Raw genomic sequence first — 18,584 nt, 5'->3', positions numbered from 1 at the left:
GGAAAAGTTGGAGGTTAAAAAAAATTATAAAGCGATATTAATGTTTATTGATGCAGAGAAGGCCTTTGATAATGTATCTTGGAATTTTATGAAAAAGAATTTAGAAAGTATTGGGGTTGGACAAGATTTTTTAAATGGTATTAATGCGATCTACTTTGAACAAAAATTATAGTTAATAATGTGGTTTCAGAAGAAATTAGAATTGAAAAAGGAACCAGGCAAGGGTGCCCACTTTCCCCTCTGCTTTTTATTTCGGTTCTGGAAGTTTTGCTAAACATGTTAAGGAAAGAGGAAGAGGTTAAAGGTATAATAGTAGAATCCAAACAATATAAGTTAAAAGCCTTTGCTGATGATCTGGTGTTAACTTTACAAGATCCAGACTGCAGTGCAGTGAAAGCACTGGAGTTGATTCAGGAGTTCGGGCATGTAGCAGGATTTAAGTTAGATAAGAGCAAAACCAAAGTTTTGGGGGGAAATCTAGATAATGAGGAGGAAAAAAGTCCTTCAGGAAAAGACAGGCCTTGTTTTTGTGAAAAAAGTGAAATATTTGGGTGTGAACATATCGGTGAAAAAATTGAACTTCTATAAGGATAATTATGAAAAAATATGGAATGAAATTAAGAGAGATCTTGAGGTTTGGTCAAATTTAAAATTATCATTGATGGGCCGAAAATCGGTGGTTAAGATGAATGTATTGCCAAAGATGTTGTTTTTATTCTAAGCTATTCCAATTATTGATAACGTAAAATGTTTTAAAGAGTGGCAGAAAGCATTGTCTAAATTTATCTGGCAAGGGGAAAAACCCAGAATTAAATATAAAATACTAACAGACTCAAAAGAAAGAGGGGGATTTTCCCTGTCAGACTTGAAGATATATTTTGAAGCTGCAGCTTTCTGCTGGATTAAGGAATGGATTCAATTAGATAATGTTGATGTATTAGACCTGGAAGGATTTGATAATGTATTTGGTTGGCATGCATATTTATGGTACGACAAGATAAAGGCTCATAAAGGTTTTAAAAATCATGTAATTAGAAAATCTTTATATAATGTTTGGATAAGATATAAAGATCTCCTAGAAAGGAAAACACCCAGGTGGCTTTCACCAATGGAAGCAGAAAAAGTTAAATATGGAGTCTAAATGGTTGAAATATGAGGACTTATTGTTGGAAGATACTGAAGGATTTAAATTAAGATCATTTGACCAAATTAAAGACAAATTAGATGGTTGGCTACAATATTATCAGATCAATGAATTGTATAAGCTTGATAAGAAAAATGGTTCTGCAATGGAAAAATCCAAACTGGAAACAGAATTGTCAGATACAAATGTTAAAAACCTATCCAAAATGTATAACTTGTTGTTGGAGTGGCATACAAAGGATGAACAAGTTAAATCAGTGATGATAGATTGGGCAAGAGACACAATATAATGTTTGAAGATTGGGAAAGGTTGTGGAAGAAAGGGGTTAAGTTTACTGCTTGTACCGTATTAAAAGAAAATATCATGAAAATGATGTATAGATGGTACTTAACGCCGGTAAAATTAGCAAAGATTTATCACACGAATGATAATTTATGTTGGAAATGCAAAAAAAATGAAGGCACTTTTTACCATATGGGGTGGACGTGTCCTTAGGTGAAGGACTTCTGGGAAAAGATTTATAATGAATTGAAAAAAATGTTGAAAAATACATTTGTTAAGAAACCAGAATCCTTTCTACTTGGAATTACAGGGTTGGAATTGCCCAAAAAAGATGTTAGATTGTTTTTGTATGCCACTAGTAATAAGTCTATTATTTTTGTGTGTTTTTTCTTTATATATATTCTTTATATATATGTATATTTTGTGTGTGTGTGTTACATGTTACATTTGTGATAAATGTTGAAAATTAATTTTTAAAAAATTGGGGGGAAAGAAGAAGTTAACCCATCAGGTGGGGAGAGCCGGTTGCGAGGGACATGGGGAACCCTTGCACCTTTTCTGCAGGGCTTGCGCGGCCCCCATCTGCATTGTCTGCAAGAGGTCAAAAGAGCACAGCGAACATGAACTGATTAATCTGGACCAGGCTTCACAGTGGTTGAAGCAAATAGTCCAGTTTCTGGTGCAAGAGAGACGAGTGATTATGGAATTGAAACTGGCTGAAGAAGAAAGAGCCAGGCATATCTGGCAGAGCTAGAGGAGGAGAAGAACAAGATCATGGGCGCTTTTGAGCAGATGCGCAACTTCCTGGAGGAGCTGCAGCACTTTTGGCTGACCGAGCTGGAGTATCTGGAGAAGGAGATGAAGAAGAAAAAGAAAATAAATATCATCAAGCTCTCGGAGGATATTGCCAGTCTCAGTGTGAGACACATAGAAATGGGGAAGTGCCACCTGCCCGCTATTGAGTTCCTGAAGGGCATTGGGACTACGGTGACCAGGTTTCAGGACTTGAAAAGAAGGCGGACACTGCTGGGAATCTCTCCAGGCATGGAAGAGAGATTCATCGGTGGAGACTCCAATGCCCGAATGGGAACAGATGATAACTGTCTATACACTCAGTACAAGCAGTTCCTGGACCATGATAGCCAGACAGATATAGGCGTTACACGCCTCTCTAACGATTGCAGATGCAACTTTTTAGGGCTCTGCTTAGCCCTGGTCGCAAAACGGAGGGAACTGTTGATATTAAACGACATTTTTCCAAGGCGGGCGGAAGCGTTATAGATTATATTCTAATTTCAAGATTCGTGTATGGCTTTGTCATGAAGTTCCAAGTGGGCCATAAAACTGAGAGTGACCATCTCCCTCTAACTTTAGTGTTTGAAGGCCCGCCTTTTGAAAAACCAATTGCCAACCCACAATATACTCCCACGGTGAATTTGGGCATACCGGCTCCCACAAGAATTAAATGGTCCCCTGTGCTGAATGCAGACTTAATCCTCCTCCTTCAATCAGTGGAGCTAAAGAATATACATTCTGCTATTGTTTCGACTAACTCCACAGCTGTGGTCTTAGAGCTTTTTAAGATACTTACAGAAATGCTGAAAACACAATTATCATCTGCGATACAGAATACAGCCACAAAGGGGGCAAGGGATCTAGCAAGCTGGTTCAACGCAGAGTGCAGACAAACAAGGAAGCATTTGAGAACTATTTATCACAAATATAGGAATACTGGGGCACTCCCTTTATTTACTGCATATATCTCCATAAGACGGAACTACAAACAACTATTAAAGAAAACAAAAACAAAAAGCCAAGCGAATTGCATGGCAAAGCCTGGTCACGGCTTCGCATGAGAAAGACCCAACTTGCTTTTGGTGTACCTTCAAGTCTCAGTCAGTTTTATTGCACATAGCCAAAGGCTGCCGCAATGTACACAGAATTATTTGACAATTAAAAGAAAATATACTGAATTGGTAAAAAAAGACTTAAAACATTTATATTATTAAAACATTACGTACTCTAAACAAAGCTATAAAAGTACCCCAATGTACAAATAAAAACATTAAACAATAAAATTCATAAGCTAAAATCATCACATGGTCACTAATGTTAAAAACAATATCAATTAATACAGTGTGCAATTTATACTCAGAGTTTGGTGACAAAGATAGAGCATAGCCTGAGGTAGATAGATGGGATCAAATAAATTCATCTCCTTTACAGTTAATGGCTACCTTGGCTATATAATTTGCTCTAATTTTCCTAGCAGCAGTTGCAAAAAGTGCTACCCGTCAGGTCACATACTTATCTATGTCTGCAAGGAGATATAACATGACAGGGACCCTGTCATTATAGGGACCCTGTCATTATAGGTACCAAAAATCTTTTTCTTGCATCATTATATAACGGACAGTGCAAGATATAATGCATAAGGTCCTCTACCTCAGAACATCCCCTAATGCAAACACGTTCGTTTTTTGGTATGCCTCTGTGTCTCCCATCTCTATAAGCAGAGCTTATTGTATTTAGTCGTAGCTCTGTAAAAGCTTTTCAAAGCTGTGCAAAAGTCAATTCATTAAAATAAGATATGTGTTCATTGACCTCTCTAAGTTTAAAATACAATGGGGCGCATGTAGATGTGCACATAGAGTTTAGATCGTTTTTAGTTGCCACTGCCCTTATGGTTCGTTTAAAAATATTTTTCTGTGAATATAAGGGGAGTTCTTTAATCTCAGTCACTGAGAGATCATATTTGCCCATCAGTTGGGCAGCGTGATGTACCCAGTTTTTAAGGGGTAATCCATTTGAGAGCTCAATCAGACATTTTTTTGGTAGCCTAGTGTTGTCCATCTGTTGAACTCTAAACCAGTAACAGAATTCTTTTATCTATTTGGCTCTCTATGTTCAACATGCGAGTTTCCAACCTGACCATGGCAGATTGCACGTCTTTGGGTAAGCCTAAAAGAACTCTTAAAAAATAATTCTGTGGGGGTTCCAGACCGGAGACCTTTGAGGTACCCCAAACCTCTGCACCATATAAAATCTGGGCCATTGTTTTTGCTTTATACACAGATAGAGCTGGGTTGACCAGATTTCCACCTTTACAGGCAGCGAATTTCAGAATAGCTTTTGCTGATTTAAAGGCTTGCAATTTAATGTTGGATAGCTGTGTATTCCAAGATGCCGTTTCTGAATAAGTCAATCCCAGATATTTAAACGTATTTACTTGGTTTATGATGTGTTCATCCAGGTGCCAAACATGCTTTTTAGAACGCTTCCCAAATACAATGACCTGCGTCTTATCATAGTTTATAGATAAAGCATTCCTCGTGCAATATGAACTTAATTTTGCAAGCAGCCATCTCAGGCCCACCTGGGTTCTAGATACAAGTACTAGGTCATCAGCATCGCTTCTCGGCCTTTTGGCTAAGATCAAGTGTAGCTTTTGGTGTACCATATCTGGCCTACTGGACCAGGAGTGTAACGGACTCATTTGTACTGTTGAACTCCAAGAGTGGATCTGATACTTTCAATCATTGTATTATGACAAGGAAGCTCAGTTTAACAAGCCAAGTATTCAACCAGAGGGTTCACATCACTGGCCACCTGTAACCACAGTGGAGGTAGAGAATTTGATCGCATAGCTAAAGAACAACAAGGCCCCTGGGCATAGATTATAGTTTACCACCAGCTGTTCTCTCCTGCAGCATGCTGAGAATTCTCCTATCAACCTTTTTAGGCCTATTTTTGTTCGGGATAGGAGGACCGCATCATCAGCATATGAAATATATTTCTGCTTGTCCCCAGACGCTGAAGCTACACAAGGATTACTTTAAGTATAGTTTTGCAACACAAAATATCATTCCCACTGCCTCTGCTGCTTTTCTAGGTTCATTATCCAGGCCATATTCTTCTCTTCATGCATTTTTTTGGTGGCATACTTGCAGCAAAACTAAGTATCTTAGGGTGAAAAGAAGAAGGATCTTGGAAACTGGGTGACTGATTAGCTCAGAGTGGCACTGGTGCAAGCTCCCCCCCCCCCCAAAAAAAAAATCATTCTTCTGTAACTTCAGGGTGTGCACGACATGGCCATCAGATTCCTTGTTATTGGAGATGTAACTCTCCACCATGGCTTCAAGTTCTGCAGTCGTTGTCCCACATCTGCTGCTCCTCCAGAAAAGAAAAGAGGGGAAGGACAGGAGGAGAGGAAGACCATAGTAAGTGAAAAAAACTAAGGACAGCCTTGGTAGTGGACGTTAATCACTAAAGGGGGGGGCCTTATGTATAGAAGCAGTAAGATCATAAATGTATTTCAAGTCTTGTCCCCCTAAAACCATTAACAGACGAAGTCTTTGGGCAGTTTTGAGGAGTCTTGTCTTGAAAACTCTAAAATCTTGACACTTCTAGAACCGTCCTGAGCCCATGTTTGTCAGGTGATGATAAAAAGGGAACATTTTGCATTTCCAAACAGCATGCAGGTTCCAGCTGCAGCCAATCAGCACTGCCCTTTGCAGGCAGAGGGGGCTATTCCTTGTGTATCGCAGGCCTCAGGCACCAGGCCCAGGTAAAATAAAGCGTCTGCATGTTCCTGATTTAGTTTCATGATACTGGTTCCTAATGGTGCTCCTTAGCACTATTCATTTCTTTTTATGATTGGTAGGATAAGCTACGCATATACACACATGGAAATGTGTTAAATAGTGGGTAGACATGGCAGACGACACAGCGATTTCTCCAAAGCAGCTCTTTATTTTGTAAGCTGGAATAGAAACTGAACAGCAAACAGCTCAGCCGGCTTGCTTTTATAGGCAGCTAGCTGTCAACATTATAGCAACAACAACCCAGGGTTTCCTGCCTAAAATAACTGACGTGGACCTGAGTGAAAACTATCTACAGTATCCCCCTGCTGGCCCAGGGTGAGAACCTCTGTACATAACAAAATGCATTATGTTTACCACAGTTTTTTAAAAAAACAAAACCAACCCCCCCCCCCAAATGCACAATCTTTGGAACAAAGGAATTAAAGGCAGAAATTTAAAGGAAAAATACATATTCAAAGAACATAGTGAGGTATATAAAAGTATTTCTCGTTTTTTTTCTTTTGTTTTCCTCCTCTTCTTGCTATAGAGTTCCTCTACTAGTAAATATTGCAATAGCCAGGCCTCATGAACTGGGGGGGCTGTCCCACTTGCAGGGGCCTCATGTCACTTCAGTAAGGGGCGAATCAGCTGTAGCCACCTCAGTATAAACTTGCCACAGTGCCAACTCCATAGCTAGCGGCAGGGGCAAGGGCGTGGTAAGGGTCTGCTGGGTACACCCTGTCATAACCATCGCTGTAAGCCGCTGCAGCAGCTGCAGCAGCAGTGGCGGCCGTTGCGGTAGCAAGCTGTGCATATCTGTAGGCTGCATATCCGCCATAGAGGTCAGCACCGTAAAATCCGTCCTGGTAAACCACACCTGGGTAAGCTGGGATGGCTGTTGGAGGTACTGCTCTCACTGCGCCATACACTGTCCGCCCTCGGCCCCTCAGATGAGCTCCCCTGAATGCGGCTGCTGTGGTGGCTGCAGTTGGGTAAGGGAAGCCTGGAACTGCATATAATTCAGGGCCATACACTGCTCCAACCACAGGGCTCAGTTTCCAACCGTTTGTATACGTTGTGACCATCTTCTTATTAGTCATCACACGGGCGGTGGCATTATTAACCTCGATTTTACGGCCCTCTGCCACGGTGCCGTGTAATTTCTCCCTGGCGCTGTCTGCATCAGCACTATTCTCGAAAGCTACAAACCTGAATCCCTTGGAGCCACGTTCATTAAAGTTATCTCTACATCAAGGATTTTGCCAAATTACCCAAACATCTGCCTGAGATCAGGATCCCGAAAGCGGAAGGGAATGTTGGAGACATGCAGCCGCTTTGGAGTAGATTTGCTCTCGGTACTCTCGTTGCTTTGTGTCTGTGATGGCTGGCCATCCATCTGTGCCCCTCCTCCTGTCTGCATAAGAGATCCATTCTGTGTGGTGGCTGTGTTCGTGTTCGGTTCTCCGTGTGCCTGTGTACTCCCGTAGATTGTCAGATTGTGCTCGCTGGTCTGGCCTGCATAGTCCTGAGTGTGGGGTACGCCATACTCTGTGGGGATCCCAAGAGCTCAGACCTTGCATGCAGGAAGTATCACGTTGAATCCCCCAAATCTCCAAGTGGGGCTGGAAGAGGTTCCCTGCCTCCAGCCCTGGAGAGTCACCCCTAATCTGCCTAAATGAACCAATGGTTAACTTGGGATACATCAGATTCCTCTCTATAGCCTAACAATATGCAGTCAACAGCTGAAGCTATACAAAAACACACCCACTTGCTGGATGGGAGAACGGGCCAGGAGGGTACACAGCCAACCTCACCCTGCCCTTCTGTAGGCCTGCCTTTCTAACTTTTATACAAATTGAAACGTCCATATAACATATAATACCATGCAATTCAAGCAATTTAAGTTCCATCTAATACATGGCTTAAAAACAAACACAAACCACAAACTGTGCCAAAAGTAGATTCTGACAATTATTCTAGCACAGCACCACTCACACCAATATTATATTTTAAACAATAAGCAAGAGCTCTACTTCAAACCACTGTGGGGGTCAGGGAGTTAACCTCAGCCAGCCCACATTTTACCAGCTTCTCTGTAAAAATATCATTTGTCAAAAGGCTTACTGAAATAAATATACAAGATACACTGCAGGGGGTTGGACTAAATGAGCCTTAGGGTCCCTTCCAACTCTACAATTCTATGATACTATGTCCACAGTATTCCCCTGATCCATGAAGCTTGTGGCTCATTCTTTTTGGGTGAAGACAGAGGCAAAGTAGGGGTCCAACAATTCTGCCTTCTCTCTGTCATTGAATAGCATTGAATAGCTCATTCTGTGTTTTGGCTCACCTGAACCTTCTCTCTGCAACTGTTGGCTGCTTGTGTATATTTTTCTTTCATGATTTCTCTTTTCTTCCATCCATAAGAGCCAACTCCTAGGGGCTATGGGGGCTTTGGCCCCCACAATATAATATTTGAGGAGGCTGAGCCCCCACAAAGTGGATGGGCATTCCCATTCAAATGGTGTGCAAGGTGGGTTACCTGGCCCAACAATATTTTATTCAAGTTGTCACCCCAGCTTCCATCTCTTACATTTCAGCTCATCTGGGGGCTACTTATGCAGCCACGCTGGTTTCTTTAGGTGTTACACACACACCATTTCATTAAAATAATTTGTTATAGAAAATAAAGCGATGAAAGAACAAAGGAGGAGAAAAAAGTGCAAAAAAAAATACATGGGATTTCACTCAGTAGTTCCTTAAGCTTTTTGAAATCAGCCTTCTTAATTGCCTGCTTATAATGAAACCCAAGAGGAAATGATTACTTCCTCCCAAGCTCCCCAGTACTTTCACTTTGTCAATCAGTTCCTCCCTGTTGGTGAGGCTCCCCTTGTTGCTTCTTCCACCTTCTGGGAAATGAAATTGTTAGTGAAGCAATTGAGGAATTTGTTGGACCTTGCATTCTTGGCAGAGTTTGAGTCCCAGCAGATATTGGGGTAGCTGAAGTCTTCCATGACTACTACCTCTCTCCTTTCTGAATGTTTGGTAAGGTGCTCTAGGAAGGCATCATCCAAGTCCTCAGTCTGGCTTGGAGGTCTATAGCCAACAGTCATAGTAAGATCACTGTTGCTTCTTACTCCTACCATTTTTACCCATAGACTTTGAGTCTGCTTTCCATGATCCAGGTCATGGATCTCTTTACAGTGGTGCCCTGCAAGACGAATGCCTCGCAAGACAAAAAACTCGCTAGACGAAAGGGTTTTCTGTTTTTGAGTCGTTCCACAAGACGAATTTCCCTATGGGCTTGCTTTGCAAGACGAAACGTCTTGCGAGTTCTTGCAAGTTTGTTTCCTTTTTCTTAAAGCCGCTAAGCCATTAATAGCCGCTAAGCCGCTAAGCCATTAAGCCGTTAATAGCCACTAAGCCGCTAATAGCCGTGCTTCGCAAGACGAAAAAACCGCAAGACGAAGAGACTCACGGAACGGATTAATTTCGTCTTGCGAGGCACCACTGTACAAACATACACATCCTTTATATATAATGCTACTCCTACTCCTTTCCTATTTGGTCTATCCCTTTTGAATAGGTTGTACCCAGTGCTGTTTTTCTAGAAAAAGGGATGCTGGAGCTCACCGTGAACTCCCTTGTTCTCTGAGAATGGCAATGGCGCCCATCTCAGAGGTGTCAGAGCTGGATTCTGGAGAGCTCCAGCTGGAGGTGGGGGGAGGCACCAGTTTCTATATTCCAGTCTTGAGTCTCATCTCACCAGGATTCATTAATGTCTATTAGGTCATATTTGCCACCCTGTATTAAGAGCTCAAGTTCCTCTTGCTTGTTTCCTGTACTCTGTGTATTAGTGTAGAGACAGCTAAAATGAACAGCTAATATAAAGGTGGTTGCTAAGAGGTTGCTTTATTAAAATTACATTTTGTTTTCATTGTATCATTTCAAAAGGCCAAATGTGCTGCCCTTTAAATAAAAAGGTAAAGGTACCCCTGCCCGTACGGGCCAGTCTTGCCAGACTCTAGGGTTGTGCGCCCATCTCACTCAAGAGGCCGGGGGCCAGCGCTGTCCAGAGACACTTCTGGGTCACGTGGCCAGCGTGACGAAGCTGCTCCGGCGAGCCAGAGCCGCACATGGAAACGCCATTTACCTTCCCGCTAGTAAGCGGTCCCTATTTATCTACTTGCACCCGGGAGTGCTTTCGAACTGCTAGGTTGACAGGCGCTGGGACCGAACGATGGGAGCACACCCCGCCGCGGGGATTCGAACCGCCGACCGTTCGATCGGCAAGCCCTAGGCGCTGAGGCTTTTACCCACAGCGCCACCCGCGTCCCCACCCTTTAAATAGGCCAGTTACAATTTTTACCAAGGAAAGACTGGACTACAACCAACACAACATCCACCCTAGCAACTCCATTCCCCCCTGTCCCTAAATCCCACATCAGATAGTAAGAATTCTGAAGCCTCACTGGGCTGTTTTTGAGGTCTCCCAATGGGTAGGTTGTGGGGGGTTGGGGTTTTTTTTTTTTGCACTTTGTAAACATTTCTCCAAGCCTCTTGTATATGATTGTGGCTATGTAAGCAATGAAACTTACATTTCTGATAATTGCATGCTCAGATGCACATGTATCTCACCCCAAGACACACATGCGGTATACAAAGCGCACAAGGAAAACACCATCACCTCTCATCCTAAGCCCAAGTGTCCACTCCCTACCCCCTCTCCATCAAATTGCTTCTGTTTCCCTTTGCTGAAAAGCAAGCAAGCAAACAAACACACTCTTTCACTTCTGCTCTTTCTGCAGCAGGCTCAGACACTGTTAGATGTGGGCTGATTTTTGTAGATTTGCTCTTTTTATATATATTAAAACCCTCCCACATACCAAACCACTTCCATCTCTTTGCTGACAGTATAGCATCTTGACATTAGAGGTGAAAGAGGCAGAGGCACTACATGAAATTCTGTCACGAGCTCGTTGGACTTTTTAAAAGAGCTGGGACGAGTGAAAGAAGCCAAAGCTGCAAAGGTAGGCAAAAGTTGTTGGTTTGTTTTTAAGCCTAGAATTGTTAGTTTAAGCTATAAGCTGGAAAACCAGGCATAGGTATGTTATTTGATAACCTTCATATTACTTGGAGCTTTATGATTTCAATATGTCTGATTTCTGAAACTCTTGGGTATTTTTTCGCTTCTGTCCTGGATAGTGTTTTAATAGTTAATAGTTAACACGGTTTCAAGCAGGGGTCCCTTCCCCTGTTCATCATTAAATAATGTGATTAAATAGTTGGGGTTCTGAGAAAGTGGTGCCACGTGGGGAGGGCAGAGGGGCAATGGATCCCGGGTGCATTGGGGGAGTGCATCTTGCTCCTTCTGCCCTGCCAGCCCTGTGCTGTGTGAAGAGGACACAACAGGAAGGGTGCATGCCTGTTGCATCCTCCTCCACATAGCGCTGCAGTATCACAAAGTGGTGCAGCGCTGGCAGGGCAGTGTGAGTGTTCCCTTTGTGCCTGCTAAGGGCTGCTGGTGCACAGGGGTGCAGCGTGGCCCCACTTGGCCCAGGTGAGCGGCAGGTTGGAGATGAGGGCTTGACACAGGCTCTGTTCACCCTCCGCAGCCTGTCCCCAGGGCATGCATGCGCCCACCAGCAGCTCATGCAGTGCCCCTGGTCTGAGAGGTTCCTTTTGTTTTTGTTTTGGTTCTGTCACTTTCCCCAGGAAGATCTGCTGTTTACTGTTGAAATGGAACAAATATCTATTGGGTTTTCTGTGGATTGATGTTCTGATTCAGCAGTGAAACGGTGAGTTTTCCTGGGGAAAGCAATGGGACAAAGAAAACCCCTCTTGGACTCATGACTAGAAATCATGGGACAAACAGAATAAATCACAGGACAAAGTAAGTGCACATGAAACACTAGTTATGCACAGATGCATTCATTCTGTGCAACTTTGGTTCTGGTGTGTTAAAACATAGCACTTAAAACATTTAATTGTGAATTTTAGATTTCCTTTAACTTCTTAAACAAAACACATACTGAGGTTTTGTCAAAATTTAAATGATTAGCTAAAAGTCAGGTGGACTAAAAATGATTTAAAATAACATGACTGCACTGTCAGGTTTCTTTACAAAAATGGCATCTAGTACAGCAATCAGATATGCAATTTCCACCTATGAGATCCATCTGGTTGAGCCAAACTGGCTCAACAAACTACCGCAATGCCTTTCATTGCATAATAGGCAGATATGAATCAGCAACATGCCTGATAAGTTACTAGAGATGTTTGCAGCTAAAGCAAAGATGGACCAAGTTGTTTGTGGAATCAGCTAATCATCTGCACCTTGGTCCCACCCCCCTTTTCTTTTGCAGAACTATGAATTTCCTTTCCCCTAATGACCATCTCCCAAGGAATGATTCTAATGGATCAACTTGTGAAATCCAAGATGGCTTTCTTGCAGGGACTCTGCCTGTGATGTACTCAGTCATCTCCACATTTGGTTTCTTCAGCAACATGCTGGCCCTCTGGGTGTTCCAGTTTGGCACACAGAAGACAAACTCCATCACGGTGTACATGAAGAACCTTGCCATCTCAGACCTCTTGCTTGCCCTCTGCCTGCCCTTCCGGGCTGCTTATCAAAATGAGAATGGCCCTCCCATCCTGTGCAAAGTGGTTGGCACAGTCTTCTATACCACCATGTACATCAGCATCCTGCTTCTCAGCCTGATCTGCCTGGACCGCTACCTGAAGATCATCTGGCCCCTCCAGCAGTTCCGGATCCACAAAGTACCTCACAGCACTTCTGCCTCCAGAGTGGTATGGCTGCTCTGCATTGCCATAATGCTGCCATACTTTTTCAACAAGGGCAACAGCAACGACCCCTGCAGCCACAAATGCTTCCACTTCAAGAAGAGAGGAGCTCTGGCAGCAGTGCTCAACATGACGGCCGTGCTCCTTTTCTTCATCCTGTTGCTGTTTTTCCTTTACTCTTACTGCAAAATCTCTCTTAGGCTCCACACAGCATCCTTAAGGAAAAGTAAGCGGATTAGCAGCAGAGCCACTCTGAAGATCTCTGTGGTCCTGCTCGTCTTCACAATATGCTTTGCCCCCTACCACATGGTCCGAGTGCCCTACATCTTTGCCCAGGTAGGGGTCTTTTCTGCTGCAGAGAGTGTTCAGGCCCTCCACTTTGCCAATGAAGTTGTCCTTTGCATCTCAGCCCTCAACTGCTGCTTCGACCCCATTATTTTCTTTTTTCTGTCCAGCAATTTCAAGAGGGCTCTGCTGGCAGCCACCCATGGGAAACTGAAAAGAGCTCTTCAGAAGAACCCAGACATGTCAGGCAACAGAAAATCCATCACAGATTCCAGAATGCAGGAGAGCTGAGGTACAGGATGAACGACTGGTTGTTGGGCAGTATGGAAGATATGCAGCAAATATGTACCACATTTCAAGGAAGCCAGACGCTAGGCTAGGGAATGGACATATTTGCACAATCCAAACAGGGGTGCAGAAACCTCTTCTATGTGGCTGGAATGCATCCCATTGTTCAAAGGTAGGAGTCGCATCCATTGCTCCTTCTGCTTTTGCCTATAACCCCAGCCATCTCTGGTTTGTGGTTCCATGAGAGAATGCAGCCCTCAGGCTGAAAACGGCTCCTCGTCCCAAATTCAAGCAACTGAGTCCTATTACCCATGCCTCTTTGTTTTCATATAGATTCAGTAATACCTTCCTTGGCTGGTGGCTTGTTTTTAATTGGTTTTAAATGTTGCCCTACAATGAAAACGTTGCATTTTTCTTTAAGACGTTGTGGTGGTGGTGGTAGGATTGAAGACCCAGTGCTGAAATTGTATGCTTAATTACACCACACTCACAGGTTCAACAGTACATTCTAGGACCAGAGGCAGTTTTAGGGTAGCACAACTGCACTGTATGCTACATTGCAAGGGGTGCCACAAAAATGCTGCAGAATAGAGTGCAAGAAGAGCCCCCCCCCCCAGTTTGTCTCACACAGGGCGCCACTGAAAGTTGAGAGCCCAAAGTCTGCCACTGCCAGGATGTATACGGAAAAAGCAGCAGCTACAGGTGCTGAAGCATAAAATGGTCAGTTACACTTGCATATATCATAGGGTGGAAACATGACTGGGTCACACTAAAAGCTCATAGTTTGGAAACCACTTTTTATCTGTTTTCCTCAATGGTTTCCCTATGAATTTGCCTGGCCTGGAGAACTCAGGCCTTAACAGAGCAACAGTATTTATAGTTCTGCCATTGCTTTACTATTCAACTAGCCTCTCTCCCTCCCACACTGAGATTCCAGTGCCTTTTTTTGTTCGCACAAACTTTTAACTTGTTTGATTTTATAGTTTTAACTGACCATTGGTTTTTTTTTGTCCTGCAAACTGTTGAAAGACTATTGTAATTAAGCAGTATATGCATTGTTTAATTAAATATATAAATAAACGACTGCATAATCAGAGAAATGTATATTTATGGATCATTTACCTTACTTCTGCAATTAAACAGGCATTTCTTTCAGTTTATATATATTATAATTGCTTCATATGGGATTACATATTTATTATTCTTCAAAGTAACAAGGAGAAAGTTTTATTTATTTTTAAAAAAATATTTTTATTTATATCTAACATATATATAACATATTTATTTAGTATATTAATAGCTGCACAGAGCTTCTCGACTTCCCTCCATCCCATTGTCTGGTTTTTTAATATCTATTTCATATTCACACACATTTGTATCGTCTCCATTCTACCTTTTCCCTTAGATATTTTAAACTTTAAACATCAGTAGATAGATCCATCTGTTTGACGATACAAGATTAATCTCAGTCCTGCTAGTATCTTTAGATGTTTACAATGATTGTCTATATATTGAATAAATTTAGTCCAGTCACTCTGGAACGTTTGGTTGCTCTCATTTCAGATTTTTACCGTCAACTTTGCTAGTTCTGCATAGTCCATCATCTTAGTCTGCCATTCTTCTATCATTGGTAATTCTTGTTGTTTCAATTTTGGGGCCAGTAAAGTCCTAGCTGCCATCGTGGCATACATAAACAGTCTCTTATCTACCTTTGAAATTTCTTCTCCTGTCATACCTAACAAGAACGCTTCAGGGTTTGTACTCTCTTTCAGCCTCAGCCCTCTGCCAATCTATGCATTTGGTGTTTTGAATAAGAAGAGCTTGCCTTCACTGTGGCATATCTGGTCATATTTTGAAACCAGCATTTTCTGCATCTCTATCTCTCTCTGCTAATAAAAAAAGTGGCATTTCTTTTCAGAGCAGCTGGCTTGTGGCTTAATATTCTATTCAACAGGTGGTTTCATGTATAATGCAACCATAGCTTTCTCAGTTCCAGCTAACTTTCTGTAGATACAGTGGTACCACGGGTTACATATGCTTCAGGTTACATACGCTTCAGGTTACAGACTCCACTAACCCAGAAATAGTACCTCGGGTTAAGAACTTTGCTTCAGGATGAGAACAAAAATTGTGCTCTGGCGGGACGGCAGCAGCAGGAGGCCCCATTAGCTAAAGTGGTGCTTCAGGTTAAGAACAGTTTCAGGTTAAGAACGGACCTCTGGAACGAATTAAGTACTTAACCCGAGGTACCACTGTATATCTAAACATTTTTTAAAAAAATTCATTATAAATCTTTTCCCAAAATCTTTTAACTTTATCGCATGTCCACCACATATGGTAAAAATCTTCTTTATCCTTACATTTCCAACAGTTCTTGTTTCTCATCCTATACATTTTAGCTAATTTAGTTGGAGTTAAATACCACCTATACATCATTGCAAGGAGCAAGTTTTAGGGAGCATAAATGTCAGAATGCCTGACTACAAATTGGTGAGACGTCGAACACCCTTTAAAAGTATGTTTGGCAAGGACATCGTTTCCAAGATTAAATGACAACAGCATAGCATTGAGTCCTGTTTAGCAGCAGCTCTGTTTCTGATGTTCGGGTTGGGAATTTGATTGTGTATATAACCAAAAGCGGCCCAACAAGGACTGAGCATGCTTGGATGACTTGAAATGGTGAGCACTGTGGTGGCTGGCACCCATTTGTACTGATAGGGTGCAAGGCAAGATACCCAACAGCCAGTGTTGATTGACAGGTGCAACCTCAGCCAATGTCAGACAGAGTTAATTCCTTCTGGTTTTTGTCCCTATCCTTCTCTTCCATGCCGAAGTCTACAAGGGCAATGTTGAGGCTAAGGAGGAGGAAGCTAACAGGCAGGGCAAGAAGGTAGTAAGTAAGAAGGTAGGCAGAACGGGACAGATTACGGCTGTTGGAGCAGCGCCCCCATTGCCCCAATGGACTACCCTCCTTTGGGTAAGTGACAGTCGCTGGGAAAGCAAGAAAGGGGGAATGCAATGGAGGAGCTGGAATCCTGAACAGGAACATCGAATGCTGTTGATGTTTTGTTGCAGGTTCCTACTTGTTTTGCCTATTTCCCTTTTCATCAATCTAACCAGCTGCAACCCTCACATTTAGCAGGCCAGCTGATGGCCTTCTATGGACCAGATCATTAATTTAATTTGTAGATTTATACTCCGCCTTTCGATCAAGCAATCTGCAAAACAGCTGTCAACTGAATACAAATAAACATGCACAACCAAACCTATATCCGGAAGCTCTTGTTTGCATGGCTGCTGGCAGGTGCCTGTGTCCTTCTCCTCACTTCTACAACCCCAAGACAAATGCGGAAAGGGCAGCAGGTCAAAGGTGGAACATCTACTTTGGACACAGAAGGTCCCTTGTTCCACCCCAGCATTTACAGGTAGGGCTAGGAATGTCCCCCCTGAGTGAGACACTGCTACTCAGCGCTGACACTACTGAAAGAGATGGACCAATGATTTGACTCAGGACTTGGCAGCTCCCTATGTTCATAATTGGTTGTTGGAGCACTGCTTTTTAAAAAAAAATTATTAAAGTTTTCTTGGTTTACAAAGGTATGTGCAATGTCTCTTCTTTCAAGTTACATTTTCCATAGGTCAGTTTCATTTGTTGAGACATTAGGCTTACTTTGGGAAGGAAAAGGGGGGTTCTGTTGGTGGATTCTGGTCTATTTGGTACCATTGGTCCATTCTGACCGGTCTCTCCAGTGTCTGGTTATGATGCTTCTGGCTTCTGAGAGTAGGTGGGTTTTGAGTTTTTTGTGATGTGAGTGGCATTATTGTCTTGGAAGATGTTTAGTAGGGCCAGTTCTGGGGTGATTTCAAATACCTGCTTAGTTATTTTACATATTTCTCATATGGTTTTTGCTGTTGGTGGATTCTTGTCGTTGTTTTGTTGGGCTGTGTATGTGATGAAGAGGAGCCATACCGGGGTGACGGTATCTTCTTCTATTTGTCCCCATGTCGGTTTCAGTATATTGGTTATGAAATAAAAAAATTAAGGTTATATATATATAATAAATGTTCATAAATGTACCAAGCAAACACGTACATAAATATATAAAGCACATGCCTGAAGCAGCACAGGAAAACAGCCCTGAAATCATTTTGACTCCCAAACTGCCCAAATGATTTCTCTGCAAGGTCAAGGAAAATGGAAAAGCCTCCCCATTTTCTTTTCATTCACAAATCCTGTCTTAAGGGTATGTCTGTATATGAATAGGGTGAGCCTGTGACCTGGCTCAGGAACTAAGTATTTATCATTACAAATGACTGGCCAGGCTCCCCAGGGTATCCAATCAAGTAAGCATTAACAGGTAACCTGCCAGACAGGAGGTAAACAACCCACTCAGATTTCTGTTGTAGACGCCCTTTCTGTGATGTATGTATGATGTTTCTGGGGGGTGGTCTTGGACTCCAGGGCTGGCAATTTAAAATGTCTATATAAGGGCGGGCACACCTAGGTTCAGGGTACTCCTCCTTCTCCTGCGTGTGAAGGGGGCATCCTGTTGCAACAGTTCAATAAAGATCAGGCTTACTAGCTGCTTTGCTTCTCAATATTCTCTGGTTGGCCTGTTATTTTCTCCAACCGATGGAGAACTTGCAAAGGACTCTATAAGGGCTCTTGTGTCCCTATAAGGGAATAAGGGCAGATTTTCATTTATTAGTGTTAATTTTTCTAGTAGGGCTGTTTCCCATACTATTTGGTACCATTGGTCCATGTTTACTTCTGACAGATCTCTCCAGTGCCTGGTTATGATGCTTCTGGCTTCTGAAAGTAGGTGGGTGATGAGTTCTTTGTGGTGTAAATGGGCCAGTTCTGGGGTGATTTCTAATACTTGCTTATTTACATATTTCTTGTATGGCTGATGTGCAAAATAGTTGGATTTGGGGGCATTCCCACCACATGTGTATGTATGTGCCTGTGGAGGTGCACCTTCTCCACCATTTTGGTGAGGTTCCTGGGCATATTAGCATTAGTTTCCTTGGTGTTAGGTACCACCTGTAGGTGAGTTTCAGAGTGAGTTCTCTCCTTCTCGTTGATATGGATTTAAGGGGGAGTTTAGACCACATTCTGGTCCACTTTTTGTTCTAGCACTGGGGAAGGGGTGGGTGGGAATGAAAACAACCAGCAGCTTCTGCTTCTCTGGATGATT

At 42.6% G+C, this 18,584-nt stretch overlaps 1 protein-coding gene and 1 pseudogene across 2 annotated transcripts in view; one reads left to right on the top strand and one right to left on the bottom strand.

Moving 5' to 3' along the window:
- The window catches only part of LOC114588759 (putative G-protein coupled receptor 34), a 90,441-nt gene extending 77,012 nt beyond the window's left edge, over window positions 1–13,429 (top strand). Inside the window, exons 1-3 of one of the 2 annotated variants that reach the window (XM_028714198.2) lie at window positions 3,791–5,646; window positions 10,924–11,039; window positions 12,375–13,429. In XM_028714198.2, coding sequence (XP_028570031.2) covers window positions 12,379–13,389 — 1,011 coding nt within the window. In that variant the 5' untranslated portion in view covers window positions 3,791–5,646; window positions 10,924–11,039; window positions 12,375–12,378 and the 3' untranslated portion in view covers window positions 13,390–13,429. Of the gene's footprint in view, window positions 1–3,790; window positions 5,647–10,923; window positions 11,040–12,374 lie in introns of those variants that run through there. The other variant, XM_077922606.1, reaches the window with a different exon arrangement.
- On the bottom strand, window positions 5,640–8,429 carry LOC114589452 (RNA binding protein fox-1 homolog 2 pseudogene; annotated as a pseudogene).
- Window positions 13,430–18,584: the final 5,155 nt, after the last annotated feature.

Source organism: Podarcis muralis, chromosome Z, assembly GCF_964188315.1.
Source record: "Podarcis muralis chromosome Z, rPodMur119.hap1.1, whole genome shotgun sequence".
NCBI lineage: Eukaryota > Metazoa > Chordata > Lepidosauria > Squamata > Lacertidae > Podarcis > Podarcis muralis.
The sequence above is the reverse complement of the archived record's forward strand: the minus strand, read 5'-3'. Positions and strand labels throughout refer to the sequence as shown.